General features: G+C 59.2%; 2 protein-coding genes, 2 long non-coding RNA genes and 1 other non-coding gene across 10 annotated transcripts in view; 2 read left to right on the top strand and 3 right to left on the bottom strand.

The window, feature by feature from the left end:
* LOC108290934 overlaps positions 1–11,353 on the bottom strand; it is a 14,721-nt gene extending 3,368 nt beyond the window's left edge. The window contains exons 1-2 of the long non-coding RNA XR_001819749.2: positions 11,315–11,353; positions 1,195–1,762 (exon numbers count right to left, since the gene is read on the bottom strand). This is a non-coding gene — a long non-coding RNA (uncharacterized LOC108290934). The remainder of the gene's footprint in view (positions 1–1,194; positions 1,763–11,314) is intronic.
* On the top strand, positions 6,089–11,302 carry RAB26 (RAB26, member RAS oncogene family). Of its 3 annotated transcripts, XM_017511052.2 has the most exons (9): positions 6,090–6,439; positions 7,434–7,544; positions 9,051–9,092; positions 9,176–9,242; positions 9,332–9,384; positions 9,984–10,049; positions 10,148–10,204; positions 10,305–10,381; positions 10,480–11,302. In XM_017511052.2, the coding sequence occupies exons 1-9, from the start codon at positions 6,242–6,244 to the stop codon at positions 10,580–10,582; spliced, it is 774 nt and encodes a 257-aa protein (XP_017366541.1). In that variant the 5' UTR covers positions 6,090–6,241; the 3' UTR covers positions 10,583–11,302. The 3 variants fall into 3 exon arrangements, with proteins under 3 accessions (XP_017366542.1, XP_037588226.1, XP_017366541.1); XM_017511053.2 differs by lacking the exon at positions 9,984–10,049 and having other exon boundaries at positions 6,089–6,439; XM_037732298.1 differs by lacking the exons at positions 9,984–10,049; positions 10,148–10,204 and having other exon boundaries at positions 6,089–6,439.
* Positions 11,354–11,727: 374 nt separating the features above from the next.
* On the bottom strand, positions 11,728–12,286 carry LOC108290933. The gene is made up of 2 exons (XR_001819748.2): positions 12,077–12,286; positions 11,728–11,850 (listed from the first exon to the last, which is right to left on the bottom strand). It is a non-coding gene; the product is annotated as an uncharacterized LOC108290933 (long non-coding RNA).
* LOC119468523 lies at positions 11,957–12,039 on the bottom strand. The gene has a single exon (XR_005197220.1). It is a non-coding gene; the product is annotated as a small nucleolar RNA SNORD60 (small nucleolar RNA).
* Positions 12,287–12,664: 378 nt separating the features above from the next.
* TRAF7 (TNF receptor associated factor 7) overlaps positions 12,665–23,102 on the top strand; it is a 20,071-nt gene continuing 9,633 nt past the window's right edge. The window contains exons 1-4 of one of the 4 annotated variants that reach the window (XM_017511041.2): positions 12,665–12,786; positions 19,689–19,807; positions 20,048–20,105; positions 22,284–22,375. In XM_017511041.2, the coding sequence (XP_017366530.1) occupies positions 19,727–19,807; positions 20,048–20,105; positions 22,284–22,375 (231 nt within the window). In that variant the 5' untranslated portion in view covers positions 12,665–12,786; positions 19,689–19,726. Of the gene's footprint in view, positions 12,787–19,688; positions 19,808–20,009; positions 20,106–22,283; positions 22,376–23,102 lie in introns of those variants that run through there. The other 3 variants (XM_017511042.2, XM_037732220.1, XM_017511043.2) reach the window with 3 other exon arrangements.

Here is a 23,102-nt window from a genome sequence, read left to right as displayed (position 1 = left end):
ACCACTAAAAAAGGAAAACACTGAAAACGTATCAAAAGCCATATCAGGAAAAGACACTTAACCCAGATCTTTTTGTGGACAAGTTCTATCAAATGTGGAAGACTTAGATCATTTTGATTTAATTTAGACTCCTACAAAACAAAATTGGGCATGGTGGCTCATGCCTGTAATCCCAACATCTTAGGAGGCTAAGGCGGGAGGATCACTCGAGCCCAGGAGTTCAAGACCAGCCTGGACAACATAGTGAGACCCCCATCTGTACAAAAAACTAAAAAATTGCTGGGAGACTAAAGTGGGAGGATTGCTTGAGCCCAAGAGTTGGAGGCTACAGTGAGTCAGGAGAGCGCCATTGTGCTCCAGTCTGGTTAACAGAGTGAGACCCTATATCAAAAAAAAGGGCCAGGTGTGGTGGCTCACGCCTGTAATCCCAGAACTTTGGGAAGCTGAGGCAGGCAGATCACCTGAGGTCAGGAGTTTGAGACCATCCTGGCCAACATGGCGAAACCCTGTGTCTAATAAAATACAAAAATTAGCTGGGCGTGGTGGTGCACACCTGTAATCCTAGCTACTCGGGAGGCTGAGACAGGAGAATAGCTTGAACCTGGGAGGCAGAGGTTGCAGTGAGCTGAGATCGTGCCTTCCAGCCTGGGCAACAAGGAGAGACTCTATCTCAAAGAAAAAAGAAAGGAAAAAAAGAGTAGAAACACTGCAAGGAGAGCACGTGGCGCAGTCTGGGGCAGCGAGTGATTGTTACAGTTACACAGGGGTCAGTTTTACTCATCGACAGGGATGCCCACACTTGCCATGAGGCCCTGCGTGTCACTCTGAGGCTGCCGGAGAGCTGCAGCCAGGAGCCCTGATGCTGCCTTCTCCAACGGCCAAGCGGATGCCCTCACTCAGCTCAGGAACAGGGAGCCAGCACTGCTGAGAGCAGGCCACTGGCCATGTAGGAGTGAGGATAACGCTTTGACAGCCACAGAGGTGTACATGACTCCCGTGTTAGCTTATCTTCTGTGTGGCAGAGCACCTCTGCCACCTTCCCATCTGGGAGTACCTGAGTCACTGTGGTCACATTTGCAGGGAACAAAGGGCCATTCGGGCAGGGATAGACACTTGCTTATCACCACCCACCTGACAGGGGCTCAGGCTGAAGCGGAGGTGACCTCTCAGGAGGACACCCTGAGAGGTGCACACCTGGACACCAGGAAGAGCTTTCCTGTGACGTCACCCACGTTCTGGGCTGACTCAGTGCCTCTCTCTCGGATGGAAGTCTCGTTCAGCGCTGCCGCAGTTCCTCTGACGTCTCCATAGCAACGTTCACGTGGATTTCAGAGAACAGAAGGTGTTTGAGCTGGAAGGGACCTCAGAGATTGGCTCCTCCTGCCCCCTCATTTCATGGAGAGGGGAGCAGGCCCAGAGAGGGAATGCCACAAGCCCAGGGGCACACAGCAAACCGGGGACCCCTCGGAGAGCACAGACTGCTGAGCTCCAGAGGACAGTCTTGGGAGGTGCCCTGGGGGCACCGGCCGTGGGGGCTTTGCTACTCCCTGGCTTGCTAAGAGTCCCCTGAAGTCCAGTCCAGCTCTCTCCTGCTCAGCCACAGAGCAATCCCTCAAGTGCCTGGCAGGAGCAGGAGCAGGCAGGACAGGATCCTGTCCTCAGGAGGCTCACAGGCTGGTGCAGACGATGTGCAGCGGCCAGGGCAGGGCTGGAGAACATCCAGGGAGCCAGAGGTGGGGCAGGACGAGCCAGGGCAGGCTCCCTGGAGGTGGAGACCACACACAGAGCCTGGAAGCCTGAGGAGGCCTCACTCTGGGCACACAGGGGCCAGCCTGAGGGCCCCGCTCAGGGGGCAGAATGTAGGGAAGAGGCTGGAGGGTTTGGAAAATGGGGGCCAGAGAGAGACTGTCCTGGTCCGTGGGTCCCAGGGGTTGTAGTGGCTGAGGGTTCATGGCATACATACCTCCAGACACCCAGGACGGTCAGAAGGCACCGGCAGGAGCTACAGGCCACAGTGTGAGGGGCCGTCAGAGGGTAGCAGGAGCGAGGCCCTAAGGAGACGAGGTGCTCCCTTCCCTTGAGGACAGGAGCTCGTGGAGACCCTCCCCTGCCTGGCAGAGCCAGCTCTGCACCAGAAGGGTTGAGGGCTGGAGCACCCCTCCCAGGGAAACACAGATCTCACTCTCCGCCTCCAGCTCCCAGGGCTCATCTCAACCTCGGAGCCTGCCTCAGGGACTGCCCTGGCCCACAGGCCCCCTCCTTTCTCCAGGTCAGAAGACGCCAAGAATTTGGACATCCCAAGGCCTCCCTCCTGGCCTTTCCCACCATGCTGGCCTGCTGCCTTGCCCTCACTGGCTGTCTGTTGTAGTTATTTACTGCTATGTAACAGAAACATGTATGAATCTGCAGTTTAAAAAGGCTCCAAGGGGACAGCTCCACTCTGCTCCGCATGGCATCTTGGGCTGGGGCACCCACCGCCAAGATGACTTCTCTCCCTGCACGGCTGGCAATTCGGGACCTCCCCATGTAGGTTTCCCCCAAGGCTACTTGGGCTTCCTCCCAGCATGGCAGCTGGGTTCCAAGAACCACAGTTCCAGGAGATGGAAAGGTCTGGGTCCAAAAACGGATGCCAAGTCACTTCTGCCATAGCTGCCGTTCCAAATAATCATAGTCCTGTCCAGATTCAAGGACAGGGGACGTGGGCCCTTTCTGTCCTTGGGAGGAGTACCAAAACATTTAATCTGTCTCTTTTTTTTTTTTGTTTTTTGTTTTCTTGAGACAGAGTCTCTCTGTGTTGCACAAACTGGAGTGTAGTGGTACAGTTTCAGCTCACTACAACCTCTGCCTCCCAGGTTCAGGCAATTCTCCTGCCTCAGCCTCCTGAGTAGCTGGGACTACAGGCATGTGCCACCACGCCCAGTTAATTTTTGTATTTTTAGTAGAGACGCGTTGGCCAGGCTGCTCTCGAACCCCTGACTTCAAGTGATCCACCTGCCTCAGCCTCCCAAAGTGCTGGGATTACAGGCATGAGCATTGCGTCCAGCCCCATTTAATCCATCTTTAATCTGCTGCAGCATCCCACTGGTCTCTGTCCCATGGACTCCAACCTTCCCTTCCCTGCCTCCAGGCCTACAGCTTTTTTCCTGGAGGTCCTCTCTGTTCCTATTATCACTCCCCTGGGTGACTACAGACGCCATCAATCTCATCTCCAGGCCCACAGGCTCCATTGTCCATCCCCTCCTGCCAGTCCCTGGTATTCCTGCAGCACAATGTCCTCTGCTCAAAAACCATGCATGGCTCCCTACTTCCCACTGTACAATTTCCAGGCTCCTTGGAATAACACTCAGGTCTCCCTTCCCAGCTGACCCCGTTCTGCTTACCAGTTTGGATTACCTCCTGTTTCCTCCAAGCAACTGGCCCACACTTTGGCCACCTCAGCTCAAAGTGCCCCGCTCCTGGTGCTCTCGACCTATGCATATTTACTTCTGTCACCTGGCCACTTTGTCTCTCATATTGGACTTTAGCTCAATACTCAAAGACCAATGCAAATCCTCCCTGCTACAAAAGGCTTCCCCTCACTACTGACCACACTTGTCTCAAATCTTTGTTAGCAAGGACATGTCCTTCTGAAGTGACGCTTGTGTTTCTAAGTCACATTTCTTTCTCTTTTCTCTTTTTAAGACAGAGTCTTGGTCTGTCACTCAGGCTGAAGTGCAACAGCACAACCTCAGCTCACTGCAACCTCTTGCTCCTGGGTTCTAGCGATTCTCCTGCCTCAGCCTCCCAAGTAGCTGGGATTACAGGCCCCTCCACCACACACGGCTAAGTTTTGTATTTTTCATAGACACAGGGTTTCACCGTATTGGCCAGGCTGGTCTTGAACCCCTGACCTCAAGTTATCTGCCCACCTCAGCCTCCCAAAGTGCTGGAATTACAGGCATGAGCCAGTGCGCCCAACCTCTTTCACCAACTTAATAACCGCTTATGGAGGCCCAGAGCTGGCTGCTGGGGACAGCAGTGACCAAGACAATCTGCTTCCTGTGCCCAGAGAGCTTACACTCCAGAGGGTGAAACAGATGGCAAACACAGGAACCAAGAGACATAACGATCAAAGATTACAAGGCCTGCTGAAGCCAAGAGAGGGGTCTGTGATGCAGGCACCCAGAGCTTCCTATTTTCAAGAAAAACCAGAGACTTGGATTTTTACGTAAACCCTCCTAATTTTAAAGGTTGCCAAAGCAAGCCCGTTTCCTCTGCTCGCGAGAGACTCCCTCCCCGCCTGGCCTCCCACTTTCTCCGGCGCCTACCTCCTTCTCTTCCTGGTGGCCCCATCACACTCCTCCCCTGCAGGATGCCCTACTTGCACCCAAATCCTCCTGCCACCTATGCCCTGGGGATATCTGAGCAGCAGGCAGGAAGTGGTGGGGAGTCCATGGCCCAGGACCCTGGGGCCAGTGCACAGCAGCTGCTGAGGCCCCCAGCTCAGACCTTGTAGGGGATGGACACCTGGAGTCCCCAGGGCTGGAAGAGTGGAAGCCAAATACCCTGGCCAGGCCCACTGCACACACATTGGGGTTTGCTCTGGAGGAGTTGGGGGGCCAGAGGAATGAGAAAGGAAGGGAGGCCTGGGGAGTTCTGAGAGGGCTTCCCAGTTTGCCCCCCAGCTCTGCCAGGTCCCTGGGGAATGAGTCTCTGGGGATCTCTGCCATGGGACAGTTTATGTTCTCTGGAGCTAGCATTCCCAGGAGCAAATTCTAGCTCTGCCCCTTCTTAGCCTGCTGACCTTGGACAGCCCTCCTTGCTGTTCTGGGCCTCAGTTTCCCCATCTGAACACTGGAGACCATACCAGCACCCACCTCGCAGGATAATTTTGAAGAGGTCACGTGCCTGGCACGAAACAGCGCTCAGGGGAAGGCAACCTTCCATGGCCTCTGCTGTGCTGGCTGCTGCCAAGCCCTCTCGAGGAATCACTCTGCTGGGCACTGCCCCTCCACCTGTGTTTTCTCAGGCCTCTGATCTGAGAGGCAGCTGATTGGGCTCTGGGCACTGCCAGCTGGGAGGGCTCAGGCCTCAGAAGGGTCCAAGGTCCTGGTGACAGCTGTCACATCTCCAGGGACAGCCGGGTCAACTCTCCAGCTCCCAGAAAAGCATCAAGAAGCCCCCCCATGCCAGGGACACCGCCCCCTGCACCCTCTGCACCACTGTCCCCCAGCTCTGACCACTGCAGTCCCATCTTCTCTGTGGGAGAGGGTGACAGAGTTCCAGTCAGCCCAGGTGGTGCGGAGGTGTCAGCCCAGGTCCAGGAGATAGGTCTGCCAGGGACCAGTTTAGCCAGTTTAGGGTTTGGAGAATCAGCCCTGGTCACCTGAAGGTCCAACCTCAAGGGGAAAACCAAGAGGCCAGCCACAGCCTGGTCAGGGGCGTCTGCCTTCCACCTTCCATACCCTGAGGGCAAAGTCCCAGGGGAGGGGCCCCTCAGGGGGCTGGCTGCCACAGCAACTTCCTCTGTCCCCGGATCCCGAGGCCAGCACAGCAGCAGAAGCTGCGGGGGACAGCGCTCTGCCCGCTGTGTCCTCTCAGTGACCAGCTGTCACCCGAGCCCAAGGAGCCTGCCCCAGCAGCCAGGTGTGTTTGCCAAGCAAGTGCTGGAGCTTCCCGGACCCGCCTGCCCTGGAGGGGACGGAGCAGTGAAGGGCAGTGGGCCTGGCGGCAGGCTCTGGGACTGAGGGGACAGAAGCCCGAGGTGCCCGTCCATGTCCATGTGGGCCCTCTGCCCCAGCACCCACATCTCAGGACACCTCCTCCCCCAGGTTTGGCAGACCAGTTTGGGGATCACCGAGCTAGGGTGCTGTGTAGCCAGCAGAAGGGATACAGGATCCTGGGGTGCCCCTTGGCCTAGTCCCGCCACGCCACAGCCGGCTCCAGCCCCCGAGGCAGACCGGGACAGGGGTCGTGGGCTGGGGGTGGGGCGGGGCCCGGGCCTCCTGACCCCGCCCCGAGTGGAATGTATTTGCATGTCCCCGCCCCACACGCGGCATTGGCGGTGGCGGCGGGAGGCCGGGCCTGAGTGGCTGCGCGCCCATGGGGCGGCGGGGGCGGGGCGCGAGCCGGGTGCCCGGGATGATGCCGCTGCCGCCGCCGGGGAAAGGGTTCGGGTCCGGGTCGGGCTCTGTGGGCGCGAGGAACGGGACGACCTGGGGCGCGACGGCTGCAGCGCCAGCACACTGAGCGCCTGCCAGCCATGTCCAGGAAGAAGACCTCCAAGAGCAAGGGGGCCAGCGCCCCCGCTGCCTCCACTCTGCCCGCCGCCAACGGGCCCCAACCAGCGCGCTCCGGGACTGCGCGCCCCGGCCCCGACGCGCCGCCCAACGGGCCCCCGCAGCCCGGCCGGCCCTCTCTTGGCAGCAGCGGTGGCGACTTCTACGACGTCGCCTTCAAGGTGAGCCAGGCTCCCGCCCCCCAGGCCCGCGCAGCAGGTGGCGCCCGGTCTGAGCCAATGGTTGGGGGTCGGAGAGGGGGTGCAGGGCCCGCGGCCCCAGGGCACGGAGCCGACACGGGAGGCACCCCATGGGGCTGGCATGGTGCATCTCACACATACACACAGCTGTCCAGCCCAGGTCTAGGGTATCCAACAGCTGGCGGGGCCTGACCCCCCAGCCCCAGCCGGCATGGCGGTACAAGGGGCCCCGCGACCATCAGTGCCCGCATCCCGTGCCCTAATGCCCTAGCCCCTGCCTGGGGTCTCATCATTTCCCATATGCTGCCCTCCCTTACCCCAGGAGCTGTGGGCCTTTTTTTTTTTTTTTTTTTTTTTTTGCTGGGGGAAGAGGTTTGGACCAAGGCAGAGGCTATGTGGACTTGGCAGGCGGCTGGGAGGGCCATCTTTGGGTTTAGGATCACAGATTTTGGGGAGAGGGCCTTGACTGCCCCCTCGCCACCCCCACCCTCCCCATCCTCAGATTCGGCCCAGGTCCTTCCTCAGGTCGAGATCTAACTCTAACGGAGCAAATTCCTCTTGAGCCTTGCTGGGGTCATGTCCCTGCTGGGATGTGGAGAAGCCCCTGGGACAGAGGCCCCCCGCAAGTCTCTTAGGATGTCCCCAGCTGCCACCCCACCTGCTCCCTGCCTCAGATGAAGCATGCTGTCCACCGTCGGAGAATATGGACGGTAGGGAGGGTGCGGGATGGGGTGGCCGCCCTCATTCCCCACTGACTGAGATGGCCACTGTGTGGAAGGACAGAGCGGCCCAAGCCTTCCAGTGGCAGAAGCTGGGTGTCCAAGCCATTGGGGTCGCTGGCTGCGGTGTCTCCCCCGGGCTCCATGAGCCCGAAGACCTGGGCCGCCTCTTTCCACTCCTGCCCCTCACCTGCAGCCCCCTCCGACCAGGTCAGCTCGGGCAGAACAGGCTCCCCTGACCCTCCCGCCTGTCCTAGGTCATGCTGGTGGGGGACTCAGGCGTGGGGAAGACCTGCCTGTTGGTGCGATTCAAGGACGGCGCTTTCCTGGCAGGGACCTTCATCTCCACAGTAGGCATTGACTTCCGGGTGAGTGGAGGCCCCCGCCTGGCCCCACATCAGCCCACCGAGTCCTGCCAGTGTCCGCGGGCAGCCGGTTTTCTGTTACCACATGGTACCGACAGGCTCAGGAGGCAGGAGCTCCCAGCGGGGCTACCTGGACCTCAGGGGGGACGCCTTAGCCACCAAGCTGCCCACCTCAACCTCCGAACACTTGGGCTGGTGGCTGCACAAGCAATTTGTTGCCCCGTGCCAGGGCTGGCACTACCCCAGGATCATATCCTGTGCCTTGGGGGAGGCAGATGCTGGTGCCCACAAGGGGTGGGTCAGAGGAGGCCTTGCCTGGCCCTACTAACACATGCTCCCTGCAGAGCCTGAGCTACGGTGTTTCCAGGGCTTGCTCAGGGGAGAGGACCCTGCCCTTGGGTGAGGAGGCCCCCACCTCTGCCACCAGCCTGAATTCCTCGTGCTGAGGTGCTGGCGTGTTCTCGGCAAATCTTAAATTTGCATTTTTCTCACCCTTTAATTAGAGCCGGTTAGCAGGAGGATGGAGGGAAGACTGTCCCAGGGACAGGAAAGGGGGCTCTCTCCAGTCTGGGGAACTGTTCTCTACACCGTCTGGGGGGCTCCAGGCATCCTCAAGTCCTCTTGGAGGGAGTGAGGAATGAAGTGCCCCATGGGGTCAGGCCAGTCCTGTCTGGTCCACACTTGCCCACCTCTCCCGTCTCTCGGGTGGGCGGTGAGAGGTGAGGCCATCTGGTTCGCACCCTTGTTCAGGGTGCCAGGGAAGGCGGTGTCCTCCCCAGCCCAGCAGATGGTCCTGCCTGGTTCCTGGGAGACTCAGAAGCACTCTGACAGCAGCTCAGTCTGAGGGAGGTGGCAAACGTTCCAGCTGCCCAGGGCCTCAGGCTGCGGCTTTGAAGCCCCCTGCCCCCACCTCAGCAGATGGGACTGGGGCTGAGCCACTCCCTGCCTCAAGTCTCGTACTTAACTGGGAGGGCCCGGCCGGGGACGCTGCCAGCCAGCACACAGGAGCAATGGCTGCCAGGCAGTGCTGGGCTCTGTGGTTGTTGCCTGGGTTCAGACAGGCCCAGGTGCAGCCCTTGAGAAGACAATCCCAGCAAGAAGAGATTGTCTTTTGAGACAGGGTCTTACTCTGTTGCCCAGGCTGGAGTGCAGTGATGATCATAGAGGACTGTAGCCTCGAACTTTGGGGCTCAAGCCATCCTGAGAGGCCTTCAAATTAGCAAAAAGAGCTAATGGGGGGGGGGCGGAGGCATTGTAGCTTGTCAGTTACTGCAGCAGCCATGTGGTGGGGTTCAAGTCAGTCAGCACAAGAGGTTCAGAGGGAGATCTGCACTTTCAGGTGTGGACGAGGCCAAATTGGCTCAAGGGGGCACAGGGAAGCCCGAAGGGGCTGGGCTGGACCTGGAAGGTCCTGGGGTATGGGAAGGAGGAAGGAGAGCCAAGAGACTCTGATGGGGCGTGGGGTGGCAGTGAAGCTGGTGGGGCCAGAGCTGGCTGGTTCTGTTTCAGAACAAAGTTCTGGACGTGGATGGCGTGAAGGTGAAGCTGCAGGTGAGGTGACTGGCAGAGGGCAAGCTGGGGAACAGGGGTACTAGCGAGGGGCTGGACAGCCTAACCAGCGCCTGTTGCTGCAGATGTGGGACACAGCCGGTCAGGAGCGGTTCCGCAGCGTTACCCACGCCTACTACCGGGACGCTCATGGTGAGCCCCTGGGCACCTGGGCTGGGGAGGGGGGTCTGAGCACCTGAGGGTGCAGGTGATGGTGGATGTCCTCACTGCCCTGTCCCCAGCTCTGCTGCTGCTCTACGATGTCACCAACAAGGCCTCCTTCGACAACATCCAGGTCAGTGGCCTTCCTGGTGTGGTGAAAGGGCTCCAAAAGGGCCTGACCCAACCTTAACCTCCTTCTGGTACAGATGGCATCAGGGTTCCAAAGGACCCTGCTGAGAGGGAATGACAGCCTTCTGGGCCAGGAGGGGCTCAAGTGGACCTGAGTGCCATTCCAGCTCCCTCAGCGGGACTGTGTGTGTAAGGGACCTGTAAGATGGGCGCCTCTACGTAGTATACAGAGGCTATCATTTCTAAAGACAGGTATCCTGGACAGGCGTGGTGGCTCACCTGAGGTCAAGAGTTCGAGACCAGCCTGGCCAACCCCATGTCCATTAAAAATACAAAAATTAGCTGAGTGTGGTGCTGTGCACCTGTAATCCCAGCCACACAGGAGGCTGAGGCACGAGAATCACTTGTTCCTGGGAGGCAGAGGGTACAGTGAGCCAAGACTGCGCCACAGCACTCCATCCTGGATGACAAAGCAAGATTGTCTCAAAAAAATGAGATAAAATGAAGACCGGTGCCCTCTACAGTATAGCCTGGTGGGCCAGGGTTCTGGGGCAGTAGGCAAGCGGTGCAGGGAGCCCCAGTCTGGTCTGCTGCCCCCTACAGGCCTGGCTGACCGAGATCCATGAGTACGCCCAGCACGACGTGGCGCTCATGCTACTGGGGAACAAGGTGGGAGACCAGGCAGTGCTCAACTGGGCCGCAGGGCAGGTGAGGGGGCAGGGGCCAACCATGGGCTGGCTGCTACAAAGACCCTGTGCCTGGGCCAGGTGGACTCTGCCCATGAGCGTGTGGTGAAGAGGGAGGACGGGGAGAAGCTGGCCAAGGTGAGTCAGGGCTGGGGGTGGTGAGAGGGTGCTCCTGGAGGCTGTGGAGCCTAGGCTGTCCCCGCCAGGCCACCACCTGGCTGGCAGCAGCTGTTTATAGGAGTATGGGCTGCCCTTCATGGAGACCAGCGCCAAGACGGGCCTCAACGTGGACCTGGCCTTCACAGCCATGGCAAAGTAAGTCCTGGTGGTTACCAGGACTCCCCCAGCCCAGGGCCTGAACCCTCTTATTGGAGTCCATGCCATCGTGTCCCCTTGTCACCCCCGCTCTGCAGGGAGTTGAAGCAGCGCTCCATGAAGGCTCCCAGCGAGCCCCGCTTCCGGCTGCATGATTATGTTAACAGGGAAGGTCGCAGGGCTTCCTGCTGCCACCCCTGAACCTGGCTGAGCTCAGTCCTCCGGAAGAAACTGCCCAGCCTCCAGAAAGCTGCAGGTCTCCAGGCCCTTCTGACTTTGTTGCCCTGTGGCCAATGCCAGAGTGTGTTTCCAGGAGCCCCAGGTCAAGCCTTGCCCCTTCCTCCTCCCAGCAGCAAGCAGTCCCAACAAGCGGGCTTCTGAGAGCCCATGGCCTGGGCACTGGCCGCCACGGAAAAGCGGTCTTCTGTAACAGAGGGTGCGCACCAAGTGGACAGACCTTGCTACGGTGCTCTGCTGCCCCCTCCTGGGCATGCCTGGGTGAGGCTGGGCCAGGGCTGGCACTATGCACAGTGCCTAACCCCCTAGAAAAGCCATGTGTTCACCTGCACACGCTGCTCAGGCAGGTAAGGGAGGAGGATGCCTGCCCATGCCTGGGACAGAGGGCTTCATTGCTAATCACATTGTGCATTTGTATGTCCTGGGAGCTGCTCCCAGCCCACCCTCTAGGAGGCTCTGGCTCAAACAGCAGCAGGGTCTTCCTCAGTGACCTCGGAGGATGCCTGTGGCCTTGTGATATAATGTGGGAAATCACATAAACGCCAGAAAAGGGTAACTGCCAGTCCGGCCTGGCCACAGCTGAGGTCTGTGATTTCCAAACAAGCTCCACCTTGCACTAAAGTTGGCCTTTTAATTGCAAGCCTTTGTTTTCAGTCCTAGTGAATAAAGTTGTGTTTTCTGCAGTGTCTGTCTCACCTGTTCTGTAATCCCAGCACTTCAGGAGGCTGAGGCGGGTGGATCACCTGAGGTCGGAAAATTGAGACCAGCCTAACATGGAGAAACTCAGTCTCTATGAAAAATACAAAATTAACTGGGTGTGATGACTGTAGTCCCAATTACTTGGGAGGCTGAGGCAGGAAAATCATTTGAATCTGGGAGGCGGAAGTCGCCCCATTGCACTCCAGCCTGGGCAACAAGAGCGGAACAAAAAAAAAAAAAAAAAAAAAAACCACAGGCAGAAACGGAGAAGGCAATCCCAAGAGTTGTGAAGTCACTGGTAACATGACTTCCGTTTTCATGTCTCTACACTTTCCCAAGATTGCCAGTGGAAGAGCCAGACCCCTGGGGTGCAAGCATAGGGATTTAAAGACGTTGGAGAGAAAACTCAATCAACTCACTGCCTTTGTTTTATTGCTAAGCACTTCAGATAAACACAGCGCCCACCTTACCACTAGGCCCTCCGGACTGAGGTTTACTTAGGTTCAAAATTTGCAGCCGGCTCACGATGAAACCTGAAAGTAAGACAGCGCCAAAATGTAGACATGAGTCCCCACTCTCCCGTTTCGGGCAACACCCGTTTCCATTCCCAGCCCCTCCCCAACAGGATTGCGCACTCCCAAGCCTCAGTTTTGCAAAATAATCAGACTGCACATGCAGTTTTCATACGAGGTGTCAGAAGTCAAAGCAGTTCATCACAGGCTCGGAGAATAGGGGAACCCAAGCCTGGCCCAGTCTTACCTGCAAGAAGCTGTGGGTCTGAGATTCAGGAAGTAACGTTTAAACGCTCAGGGACAAAGTGGAGCGTAGGCCAGGGCTGGACGCTCGAGGACCTGACCAGCCTGCAGCGTTCGGCCGGCCCTCAAAGATACGTTCGTAGCCCATTTCTTCCCTGGTTAGTAGCACATGGTGTAATCAAACACACAGTTACCACCGTACGCTCGACCCCAAAAGAACGGACACGTGCCAGGCTCAAGCTTTAATAGAAACTGTCCCACCTCTGTGATTGGGCAATTCCTGGCGGAAGTGCCCGCCTTTTATTGCAGCTGATACGCTCCACTTCCTACCGTGTTATTTTCACCAATCGTACCTTGGCATTTCTTTTGGAGGCGGTCTCTCGGACCCAGACCTGAAGCACCTCCCTTATGCAGAGTCCGTGAAGCCTAACCGTGAGTGACGGATAAGTATAACCAATAAGACTTCGATCTGCAACATAGAGTGATTCTGAAGCCGCCAATCCCGCCCTGCGACGACGGGGCCGCCGGAAGTCGTAGTTTTAGAAATGCCGCGCCTGAGGCAGCTGCCCGGGCCCCGAGAGGCTGGGAACTACAAGTCCCGGCGGGCGCAGCGGTCGGGCGCTTCCGGCTCGCTTGTCCCTTTCCCGGCCGGCGGCCGAGGGGGCATCATGAAGCGGGCTGGCGGCGTTGCGGCTCCCAGGTGGCCGCGGGCGGGTGAGTGTCCCCGCGACGCGCCCGGCCCGGGGCTTGCGCCTCGGGGCCGCGCGGTGGGGCGGGATCTGGCGCGTCGAGATCTAGGCGAGGCGAGGGATCGGGCCGGGGGGGGCGGGGCTGAGGCGATCGGGGTCCGGGTCCGTGTCGCTGTCCGTCCGCCTGTCGGTTGTCCGTCGCTCGCTCCGTCCTGTCCTCGCGCGTTCTTTACTCATTCCTTCTTCCTGCGTTCCACGAGCCGCCCGCGTGCCATACACTGTTCTGGGCGCTGGAAGACTGCGGAGAACATCGTCCCAGTTCTCCTGAGCTCGGCGTCTGCTGCAGGGTTCCCCAACCTCCGCACCATCGACCACGCGGCCCGGGTCGCTCTTTGCTGCGAGGGGCTGCCCTGAACATTGTAGGATGTGGAGCAGCCTGCCTAGCTCCTGCCCGCTAGATACCAGTAAACACCTCCACTTCCTCAGTTGCGATAACAAAAGTCACCAGGCATTGGCAAATGTCTCCTGCGGGCCAACTCCCCCCGTCCCTGGTCTAGACAGACAGGGTGGAGGGATTGACAATAGATAGAATCATGGGGAGCGGCGGTATATGCTGTGAAAGAAAGAAACAGGGTGCTGAGAAAGTGAGTACTGGCCGGGGGTCGGGACGGCGCTGTCGTTAACCAAAGCCTGGTGGAGAGGCAGCCAGTCCTGGGACGTTGCAGGAGGAGCATTCCAGGCAGAGGGAGCCAGATGTACAAAGGCCTAGGGTGAGAAGGGGCCTGGCGTGCCCCAGCAACCACTGGCAAGTGGAGAGGTGAAGTTGATGAGGCCAGACCAGGTCCACAGGATGCCTGGCAAGTGGCCTGGAGGAAGAAGTGCTGGAGAGGCACTTCGGATCTAGGTCTGGTAAAGAGCCTTCTGTGTGTGCACCAAAGACTTTGGAGTTCACTGGGGAAGCAGGAGAGAGGTAGGCTAGGGCATCCTCTCCTACTCCCCACAGGGGTCCAGCTGTCAAGGCATCTTTGCCTTGAGCCAGCCCAGAGTGGTCATCTGGGGTTGAGTCTGGAGTCAGCAGGGGCCTGCTGGATCCTACCCTGCTCTCGGAGTGGGGGGCCTCTCACTTGCTGAGGAATTTCATGGCGCCCCAGCCTGTCTGCCCACCTTTCTCACCGCCCCTCCGACCTCTTCCTGGGCACTAGCCCTCCCTAAGGGAGGAGACTCCCTCTTCCTCATTCCTTCTTTTGGGGCCTCTCCCTTCCTAGGCCCCTTCCCTGTGCCTCTGCCTCTCTATTGTGAATATCCTGACTTCACTGCTCTGGGCATTTATAGTTCTCCGGAGAAGCCCTGGGCCCTTTGTCCTGAGGGTGAGCAGTGGTTTGGGCAGCCTGGCCGATGGAGGGCAGAGGCCAGGAGTCGGAACCCCAACTGGATGCCCCAACCTGAGGGTCTCTGATAAAGTGACTTTCTCCGTGGCTCACTGGTGCTGAGTGTCATATTTCTGGAAGTGAATGGAAAAGTTCAGGGCCTTTGGTACTCACCGAAAAGTACCTGTGGCAGATGGAGTGGCGATTGATGGGGCTCCTGCACATCTGTCTGCCTGTGTCCCCCACCAGGCCCCTAGCTCTTCCTGGGTCAGATTCGTGTTCAGCCATCACACGTCCCCATTCTCCTGCATAGGACCTGGCACCCTGTGGTGTGACTCTCGGCCAGCTGGTTGGGCATAGGAATGAGTGGTTTGGGGAAAGGAAGAAGGTGCAGTTGAAGGACCTGCTGGCCAGGAGACATGGGTAGCCTGGCCTTGGGATGCAGCTGCTCCCCAGCTTGGCATGGGACTGGTTCAGGCGCTGCCGGGGCTCCTGGGTGTGTGGCAGCCATGGAGGAAGCAGAAGGAATGGGGCTCTGGTCACCGCAACACGGACTGCTGGCTGTGTCCCAGGGTGGCCTCTCCGCCTTCCTCAGTCTCCATGGTCCACTCGGCAGAGCTACCATCTGTGGTGCCTTCACTCTTTTTTTTTGAGACGGAGTCTTGCTCTCTCACCAGGCTGGAGTGCAGTGGTGCGATCTCGGCTTACTGCAACCTCCACTTCCCGGGTTTAAGCAATTCTCAGCTTCAGCCTTCCTAGTAGCTGGAATTACAGGTGTCTGCCACCACGCCTGGCTAGTTTTTGTTTTGTTTTGTTTTGTTTTGTTTTGAGACGGAGTCTCGCTCTTTCGCCAGGCTGGAGTGCAGAGGCACAATCTCGGCTCACTGCAACCTTCGTCTCCCAGATTCAAGCGATTCTCCTGCTTCAGCCTCCTGAGTAGCTGGTACTACAGGCGCACGCCACCATGCTGGCTACTTTTTTGTGTTTTAGTAGAGATGGGGTTTCACCATAGCCAGGATGTTCTCGATCTCTTGACCTCATGATCCCACCTCGGCCTCCCAAAGTGTTGGGATTATTGGCATGAGCCACTGCACCTGGCCAATTTTTGTACTAAAAGTAGAGGCAGGGTTTCACCATCTTGGCCAGGCTGGTCTCGAACTCTCGCCTCATGATATACCTACCTTGGCCTCCCAGAGTGCTGAGATTACAGGCCGCCCAGCTGTGCCTTTACTCTTGACGGGTGCGTGTTCTCTTGGCTCCTTCCAGACAGGGGTCTGGCTCTACTCCATTCTCTCTCTAGAAGCCTGAAGCCTGGGAGGGTGGCAGCTTGCCCAGACACATAGCTGTGAAGTGGCAGAAGTGGAATCTGAACCCAGCTCTTTCTGAGCCCAGTGCCCGGGGCCTTGTCCATGGTGTCACACCGTCTCCCTGACAGACACCCTGCTGGGTCAGGGAGGGCAGGTAAAGAAGGCCAGCACATGCCCAGCCTGAGAGCTGTTGTGGGACTTCACCAGGCACTCGGTGTGGCGCATGCAGGAGGAACCTGTGGAGAGGGACCCACCAACCCCTTGGCCTTCGATAGATTCCCCCGCCGTCCCCAGCCTTGCTCCCTGGAGGAGGAGGGTGCAGCCAGGTGGGGCAGGTGAAAGGGGAAAGTGGGCACTGGAGGCTGGGGCTGGTCACGTGCACACCCGGACACCCCCAGCTGGAGGAGGCCAGCTGCCTGGAAACTTGGGGTGGAGGTGACCCAACCCTACAGGCACCCAGGTGGGAAGTGGGGGGCAGCCACACAGAGGCCCAGGACTGAGGGGCATGGGACAGTGTGGGGAAGGAGGTGGCGGTGCAGCTGGCATGAGGGCGCTGGGTGATAGAGTGGGTCTGGTGGTCTCTGACCTCGTGTTCCTGTTGCCACTTCGGGTCCACATCTGGCCAATGTTTGTGTCAGCTCCCCGCTGCTGCAGGGCAGAAGGAAGGAGGGAGCCTGAGAGACCAAGCCACACAGGAAGCAAATGAGAACACAGCCCAGGACTGGGGCGCGTGGGCTGAGCGGGGGCACTGCTGGCCCTTGGCTCTTGGGCAAAGCTCATGACCTGTTTCCGAGAGTCTGAGGCCCACGTGATTTGTATCAGAATCAGAAACACTCCCCAGCTCAGCGGGCTGAAGCTGGGTCTCTTCCTGTGCCCCAGAATACTCTCCCCACTCCGGATGCCAGTAGCCTCGTCCTCCAGGAAGCTCTCTGGACTTCACCCGGACTGGGCCAGCCAGGTCCCCACACGATAGATAGCACTGAGATAGGGAAAAAAAGGACTGAGAGATGTTGCCAGCTCCCAAGGAGCTGGAGGGGCAGCAAAACGCATCCTTACTGTGAAGTCAGGGTAAAGCCTTGGCTGAGCTGGGGGGACCTCCTCCCTGCAGCAGAGGGAGGTGTGGACACTGGATAGGCTTGGCCAGGGCAAGACAGGCTTGGAGGCTGGGTGGATGCAGTAGAGACAGAGCTGGGGGAGGAGTTCAGAGGCCTCTGCAGAGCTGGGGCTGTGGGTGTGGTGGGCAGGGACAGGCGAGGGGGGCGAGGTCCTGGGCCTCGGTGCTAAGAGGGAAGGGAGGTTGGAGCTGACCTCAGACCAGGGCCTGCTGGGGTTCTGAGGAGATTCTGAGGACCAAGGCAGGCAGAGGCCAGGGACACCCCAGGGGCCTTCGACGTCATACCCTGCCTATTTGGGATGGAAAAAGCGTTCTAAGGGACGGCAGGGAACAGCTGCGGAAGTGCGTGTGGCTTTGCTATAGCAACCAGGACTGTTTCTACAGAATTTAGCGGCCTGGGCTTGGGCCAGGGGGCCGAGGCAGGGGCCGGGCTGGGGCGGGCAGTCTGTGGGTGCCCTGGGTGGGCTCCGTGATGCCAGGGGCCGTGCTCAGAGCTCTGGCTGCAATCCAGCCACACACAGTCCTGTGGCAGACCAGGCAGAGACTTCTGGAACCATCCCAGGCGCTTCCCAGGGCAGTGGTAGGCCTGATGGGCACACCCACCCCCTGCTGGGTTCACACACCCCACCTGCTCCAGGTTGCTGGAGGAGCTACTTTAAGGCCAAGTCTGGCTCCAGCAGGGAGCTGCATCTGGAACCCCCAATTCCTCCACTCAGCAGGGCCCCCCAGGGCTGCTGCCAAGTGGGCAGTGACCCCTGACTCAGACCCCCTCCAGGTGTGTCTCTGGGGATAGGGGTGGGGGTTCACATCCCACATGCCCCCAGGGCAATGCCCCAGCAGAGCCCTCCAAGCCCAGCTTGGGGGTTGTTGGGGAGGGCTCCTGGGGGATTTGCTGAAGCGGGTCTGGGGTGGAGGCAGAGAGGGACTGAAGAAGACCTCCAATTCCTTACTGCACAGTGGGTGCTTCCAGGGCCCCGGGAACCCCTCCTGTGTGGATGTGGGGTGGACAAAGACCCTGGGCCTGAATCCCAGGCTCAGGTGAGGTCAGGGAGGGGCTGCCCTGCATTGGCCCAGGGTGGAGGGGACGGTGGCGGACCAATCCTGTCCCTCCCCTCCGCACAGTGCTGCCCCACGCACCTCATCCCTGAGGTCACAGAGCACTGGCCTTCCCCAGGTGGATGCTGTGTTTCCTTAAGCACTGCTCTCTTTCAAAGATCAAATCCCCTTGGAGCATCCAGCATGGGTTCCGTTGGAGAGGCAGGTGGTGTGGGCAGGGCGCGGTCCTCAGGCAGACTTGGTGGGGACCTGGAAGGGAGAGGAAGGGGGGCAGATGGGGAAACCCCTTTCTCCACACCCAGCTGCCCCTCATGGCTTTTCCCAGTTTGGAAAGAGGCTCCTTGTATGAAACATACCCCCACTTCCCCAGCACTGGGAACTGGAGGGCAGAGAGGCCAAAGAACCAGAGGGGAATTCGCACTCTGGTTGACAGCTTCCTGCCCAGCCAGCCGACAGCCTCAATGACTGTGGGGTGGGAAAAGAGGTGCTTCCTGGGGTGGAGGGGCCAGGGCACCCCCCCAGGACAGCATCCAAGCCATTGGGGCATTCTGAGCTATTGTGCTCTCTAGTTGTGGCCTGAGGGATCCTCTCCCTGCTGGGGAAACTGGTATTGCAAAACCCAGCCCCTGGGCACTGGGATGAGGTGAGGCCTCTGGCATCCTGCTTAATTCAGAGGTGGAGGGGGATGGATCTTGCCTTAGGGCCGGACACAGAAGTTCTTCGCTGGCCTCCTGCCCAGCGTCCTGCCCACCTCCGTGTCCCTAACTGGGGCTGAACACTGAACCCGAGTGAACTGGAAAGCAGCCTCCCATGCAGTGCGGCCCCTTCCTCCATCCCCCGCCCTCCTTCCTGCTCAGCTGGTGCTCAGTGGGGTCTTGTGCCCCCCCTCAACAGGTCCTGTGGTGGTGTCTCCCTCCGTGGCCCAGTTGCTCTAGGCCAGCTGGGACTTTCTGACTGATTTGCGCGTGGCCCTGCATGCCTTTCTGTTCACTTCACTTCAGAGTGAGGGACAAGACACTTGCTCTCCCAGACTGTGAGACTGTGAGCAACAGGCACTGGGGCCAGCCCAGCCCGTTGGGGGGAGTGCCTGCTAGGGTCCTGGCCACCTGGGCCCCAGGCAGGTGTCACTGGTAGGGCTCGAAGCTGGCCCTGGGGCCCTGGAAGCTTGCAGTGCAGCTAGCGGATGGGTTTGTAAATTGTAGGTCAGTGTCTCCTAGTGGCTGAGGGTAATCCCCTCCCTGCTCCCGTGGGGCAGGAGCCAACCTGGAGCTCCTAGAAGGATTGAACCTCCCGTGTGGAGTCACAGAGCCCTGCAGTTCAGGCTATCTGGGCCTCATCCCAGCTGGGGTGGGTGGGGTCCTTCGCAGCCGAGGGTGATTCCTGCATGCCTTCTCCCTGCCTCCAGCCCCTAAGCCTCCATTCCCCTCCTCCCCAGCTCCCTGGGACTGTGGGTGTCCTTCACGGGTTCCAGGGGCAGGCCCGCCTCTCACCCATGTTTTCCTCCGTGCACGCAGCTTGTGTGGAGTTGGGCTCCAGTGACTTCACCTTGCAGGTTCTTTCTCTAGGGTGTGGCCGGTGTCTCTCCATCCGCAGCCTGGTGCTGGCTGGGTCGTGACCACGCCTGCCGTGGCAGGAAACACATTCATCTTGTCTTAGCTGGTCCCCAAGTGACTGGGTCCTGCCATGTAGGCCGTACCCCGGGCCTATCCACCAAGGCCCAGCCTTGGCCACAGGGACATTCGGCCTGGAAATGACTGGCTGTGACTTAGGACCCAGAGGAGTAGAGAGAGCCAGGCAGGGGTCCTTCCACCTCAGAGGCAGAGCTGGATGGGCTCTTCAGGAGTTCAGAAGGGCTAAGCCTTGAGGGATAGTGACACAGCCACCCGGCCATCCGGGACTGCGCATACCCAGGGTGTGTGGGGGCCAAAGCGCCTTTGCCTTCCATAGGCCTGCCCCAGCTGGTGCTGGTGGGGGAAGGCGGCTGCGGCGGCCCGAGGCAGGTCTGCATACCTGCAGCAGCCCAGCTGGCTCTTGGGGGCCTAGGCGTCATCTCTCAGGCCCCTCATCTGTGCTCCACCCACAGGAGATGCTGCCCAAGGACCCTAGATGTTTCTTTAGAGCATGAGCTCGGGCAAGAGTGCCCGCTACAATCGCTTCTCCGGGGGGTCCACCAACCTCCCCACCCAAGACATCACCACCGGGGTAAGGGTCTGCCTCTCTGCATGCCCAGCATCCATAGGGACCTGGTGCTGCCTGCAGAGCTCCCAGTACAAGCCCCTTGCTAGCTCGGGTCTTGGGGAACGGTGCTGTATGTGTGTTGCCGGGGCATGTGAGTGCCACACAGAGTGGCCTGGTCGCGTGTTAAGCGTGTGAGTGGGGTTCACATGTGCGTGTCCTCCTTCTGTCTGGGGACGAGGCCAGGTCTCCCCCTTCTCCCTCTAGACCAGAATGGAAACGACCTTCGGACCTACCTTTTCGGCCGTCACCACCATCACAAAAGGTGAGCCCTTAAGCCAAGGCCAGCCCAGGCTGGGAATAACTAGGGCACTCCTACGCCCACCCTGCGAAGGCCTGAAGGGCACTTCCTGGTGGGCTGGTGTTGGGCATCGGCAGCCTAATGCCCCAGCCTCTGTTTCTCAACAGCCTCTCGGCCCTGGGCCTCCCGGCTGGACAGGAGCCGGACATCCAGCTCCTTGCGCCTCGTGACTGTGCTGTGCCCTCTTCCCCTGCCCTCTTTGTCCCTTCCAGAGAGGCTGCCCTGACATCCCCAGCACCACCACACAACCCTGTCCTTGTCACGGTCCCAGGCTCCTGACCAGCCTCCAAAGGTCCTGTGTGCCCAGGGGTCCTCTCTGGAGTTTGGCCCTAGGGCTTCAGTACCAGTGCTGCACTTGCTAAATATTCATAGGATCTCTAGAGGAACAAAGAATAGAAAAAATATATATATTCATAGGAAAGGAGAGAGTGGAAGAGGCCCGCACATCTGTTGTCTTTTTTTTTTTTTTGAGATGAGTATCACTCTGTCACCCAGGCTGGAGTGCAGTGGCGTCATCTCAGCTCACTGCAACCTGCGCCTCCCGGGATCAAACCACCCTCCCATCTTAGCCTCCCACGTAGCTTGGACCACAGGCACCACCACACCTGGCTAAGTAATTTTTGGTAGAGATGAGGTGTCGCCATGTTGCCCAAGATGGTCTCAAATTCCTGTGCTCAAGTGATCCTCCTGCCTCGGCCTCCCAAAGTGCTGGAATTACAGGCATCAGCCACCAAGCCAAGCCCAGTAAATCTTCACCTGCACATGACCGCTGGGCAGGGTACACAATGGAAACCTGAAGCTTCCCTGCCCTGCTCCACAGTCCTATCCCCTGAGAACCAGCGTGCTGCACTTTGAACCCCAGCACTAAGCTCAGGGAGGCCATGAGGATGTGGCAGTGCAGAGGCGGCCTCCTTCCCGGGGGGCAGGGCGGGGGCTCTGGGGTGACTTTGTTCTCTCTCCTTTCTGGCACTCTGCCCTTTGCATAAACACACCAGTGGCTAATTAGCTTTTTAATTGCTTTCCCGTGGTTTCCTCTGATAAACCTGGCCATGGAGTCACAGGGCCGCCAAGGACACCTGTTCACACCAGCACCTCTTTGCTGCTGGTGACCCCTCGGGGCTCTACAAGGGCCCTCTTTTTTTTTCTTGGATGGTTCCTTTGGAGGAAAAAATAAATGTCACCCCTAATTCCACCCCCCAAGAAATGGTGCCTTAATTTTTTATCTACTTTCACAAACCCCTTGGCCACTTTCACATGGTGGAAGGCGCCCAGGATGGGGAATGGCATAGCTGCTGCACCTGGCCCCTTGGCAGCAGGGATGGACAAAACCAGGCAGCAGGGTGCCCACAGGTGCCCAGTCACAGGGCAGCCTCTTAAGGCCTCAATCTCAAGCCCACGACTGGTTGTGACATCGGAGCCTGGCTGGTCCTGAGGCCAGGAGGTGGCTCTCTCTGGCTCCCACGTAGACTGACCAGCCCTTCCCAGGGCAGCCCTGCCCTCTGGCCCTGGCCAAGCTGGGGTGACATGCGGGCAAGAGGAGGGAGGGCACCTCAGCTCCTGCCCCAGAGGAGGCCACCAAGGCTAGGGCCCCTTCCTGGTCCTGGCTGTGCCAGAGACACCAGGATGCAGTCCCAGCCCTTTCCCATACCAGCCCGACACCTCAGCCTCAGCTTCCTCCTCTGTAAGTGGAGGCTGTCAGAGAACTCACCTGTTAGAGACACCTTGAGAGTCAAATGAAATGGCACCTCCGGCTGCTGCCAGGCGGCCTTCAGAGTGATGGCTTGGTGTCAGCCATGGGCCTCAGCTGGCTCTGGCTGGGGTGTGGGGGAGCTTGTAGAGGCCCTTCTGAAAGAAGACCCTGCCCAGGGTAGGCAGGGCAGGGGCAGGGGCAGGGCCTGCCGGGCTCAGCGCTGGGACTATCCAGGTGTGGGCTGACCCCAGCGGCCACGCTCCAGGCGCTGGTTTGACCTTGGGAGGGAACCGAAGCTTCCCTGCATCATCCCTGCATGGCTTCCTGCCTGCCTGGCCCTGGGGAGGGCTGTGAGCTACGGGGGTCCACAGGGCTGGGTGTCCAATACGGGCTCCACCTCCCCCGCATCTTCAGAGAGAGACCCCTCAGGCGCCAGCCCTCTTGCCTTGCAGCCGACGGGACCAACACCTATAAGCAGCACTGCAGGACACCTTCCTCCTCCAGCACCCTTGCCTACTCGCCACGGGACGAGGAGGACAGCATGGTAGGTCCCCTGAAGGAGCTGGTGTGAGCCTCAGCCTCCCTCCTGGGGGACCGGGTCCCAGGAAGAGCTGACAGTGAGCTGGTGAGGCAGAGGGGAGGAACAGCACCTGTGGATTCCCTGAGGCCTTACCATCCATGACGAGTCTGTGAGAAAAGGGTCTCCCGGGGCTGGACTGTGGGTGGCAGGAGGCAGCCAGTAAGAGCAGCTGGGCCCGAGGGTGTGGCACCTGCAGGCCAGGATGAGGCATGTTTGACTCCATCTTAAGGGAGGTGGGAGCCACAGAAGGTTCAATCAGGAGAGTAACACAATAAAACAAATGCTGTGAAAGCTTGCTCTGGACTGGGTAGGGAATGAGTGGGGTTGCTGGGTCGAAGCAGGGTTTTAGGAGGGGTCCTGATGAGAGGCGGGAGAGTAAACGTGTGTGGACCTAAGCTGTGGGGACACCAGAAGCAATGGGGTGGGGGCCGCAGAACCTGTGCTGAGTGCTGGGGGAGCCAGAGAATTCCCCGTTGCTGGCTGTGTGGGGTGCAGAAGGGTTCAGGGCAGTCAGGGACTGGCTGCTGGTGCCTGAGCCCTGTGGCCAGGGTCTCAGTGGCCATTCCCTGCCATCCTGGTCACTGGCACTCATTGCTGGGCTCTGGAGAGCAGGGGCGCCTCTCTCCAGTGACTCAGTCACCAGGTGTGGCAGCCCTGCTGGCCCCCTTTGGACTAAGGCCTCTTCTTTTTT

Source organism: Cebus imitator, unplaced genomic scaffold (assembly GCF_001604975.1).
Source record: "Cebus imitator isolate Cc_AM_T3 unplaced genomic scaffold, Cebus_imitator-1.0 Scaffold444, whole genome shotgun sequence".
NCBI classification, from domain to species: domain Eukaryota; kingdom Metazoa; phylum Chordata; class Mammalia; order Primates; family Cebidae; genus Cebus; species Cebus imitator.
This window is presented reverse-complemented; position numbering and strand designations above follow the sequence as displayed.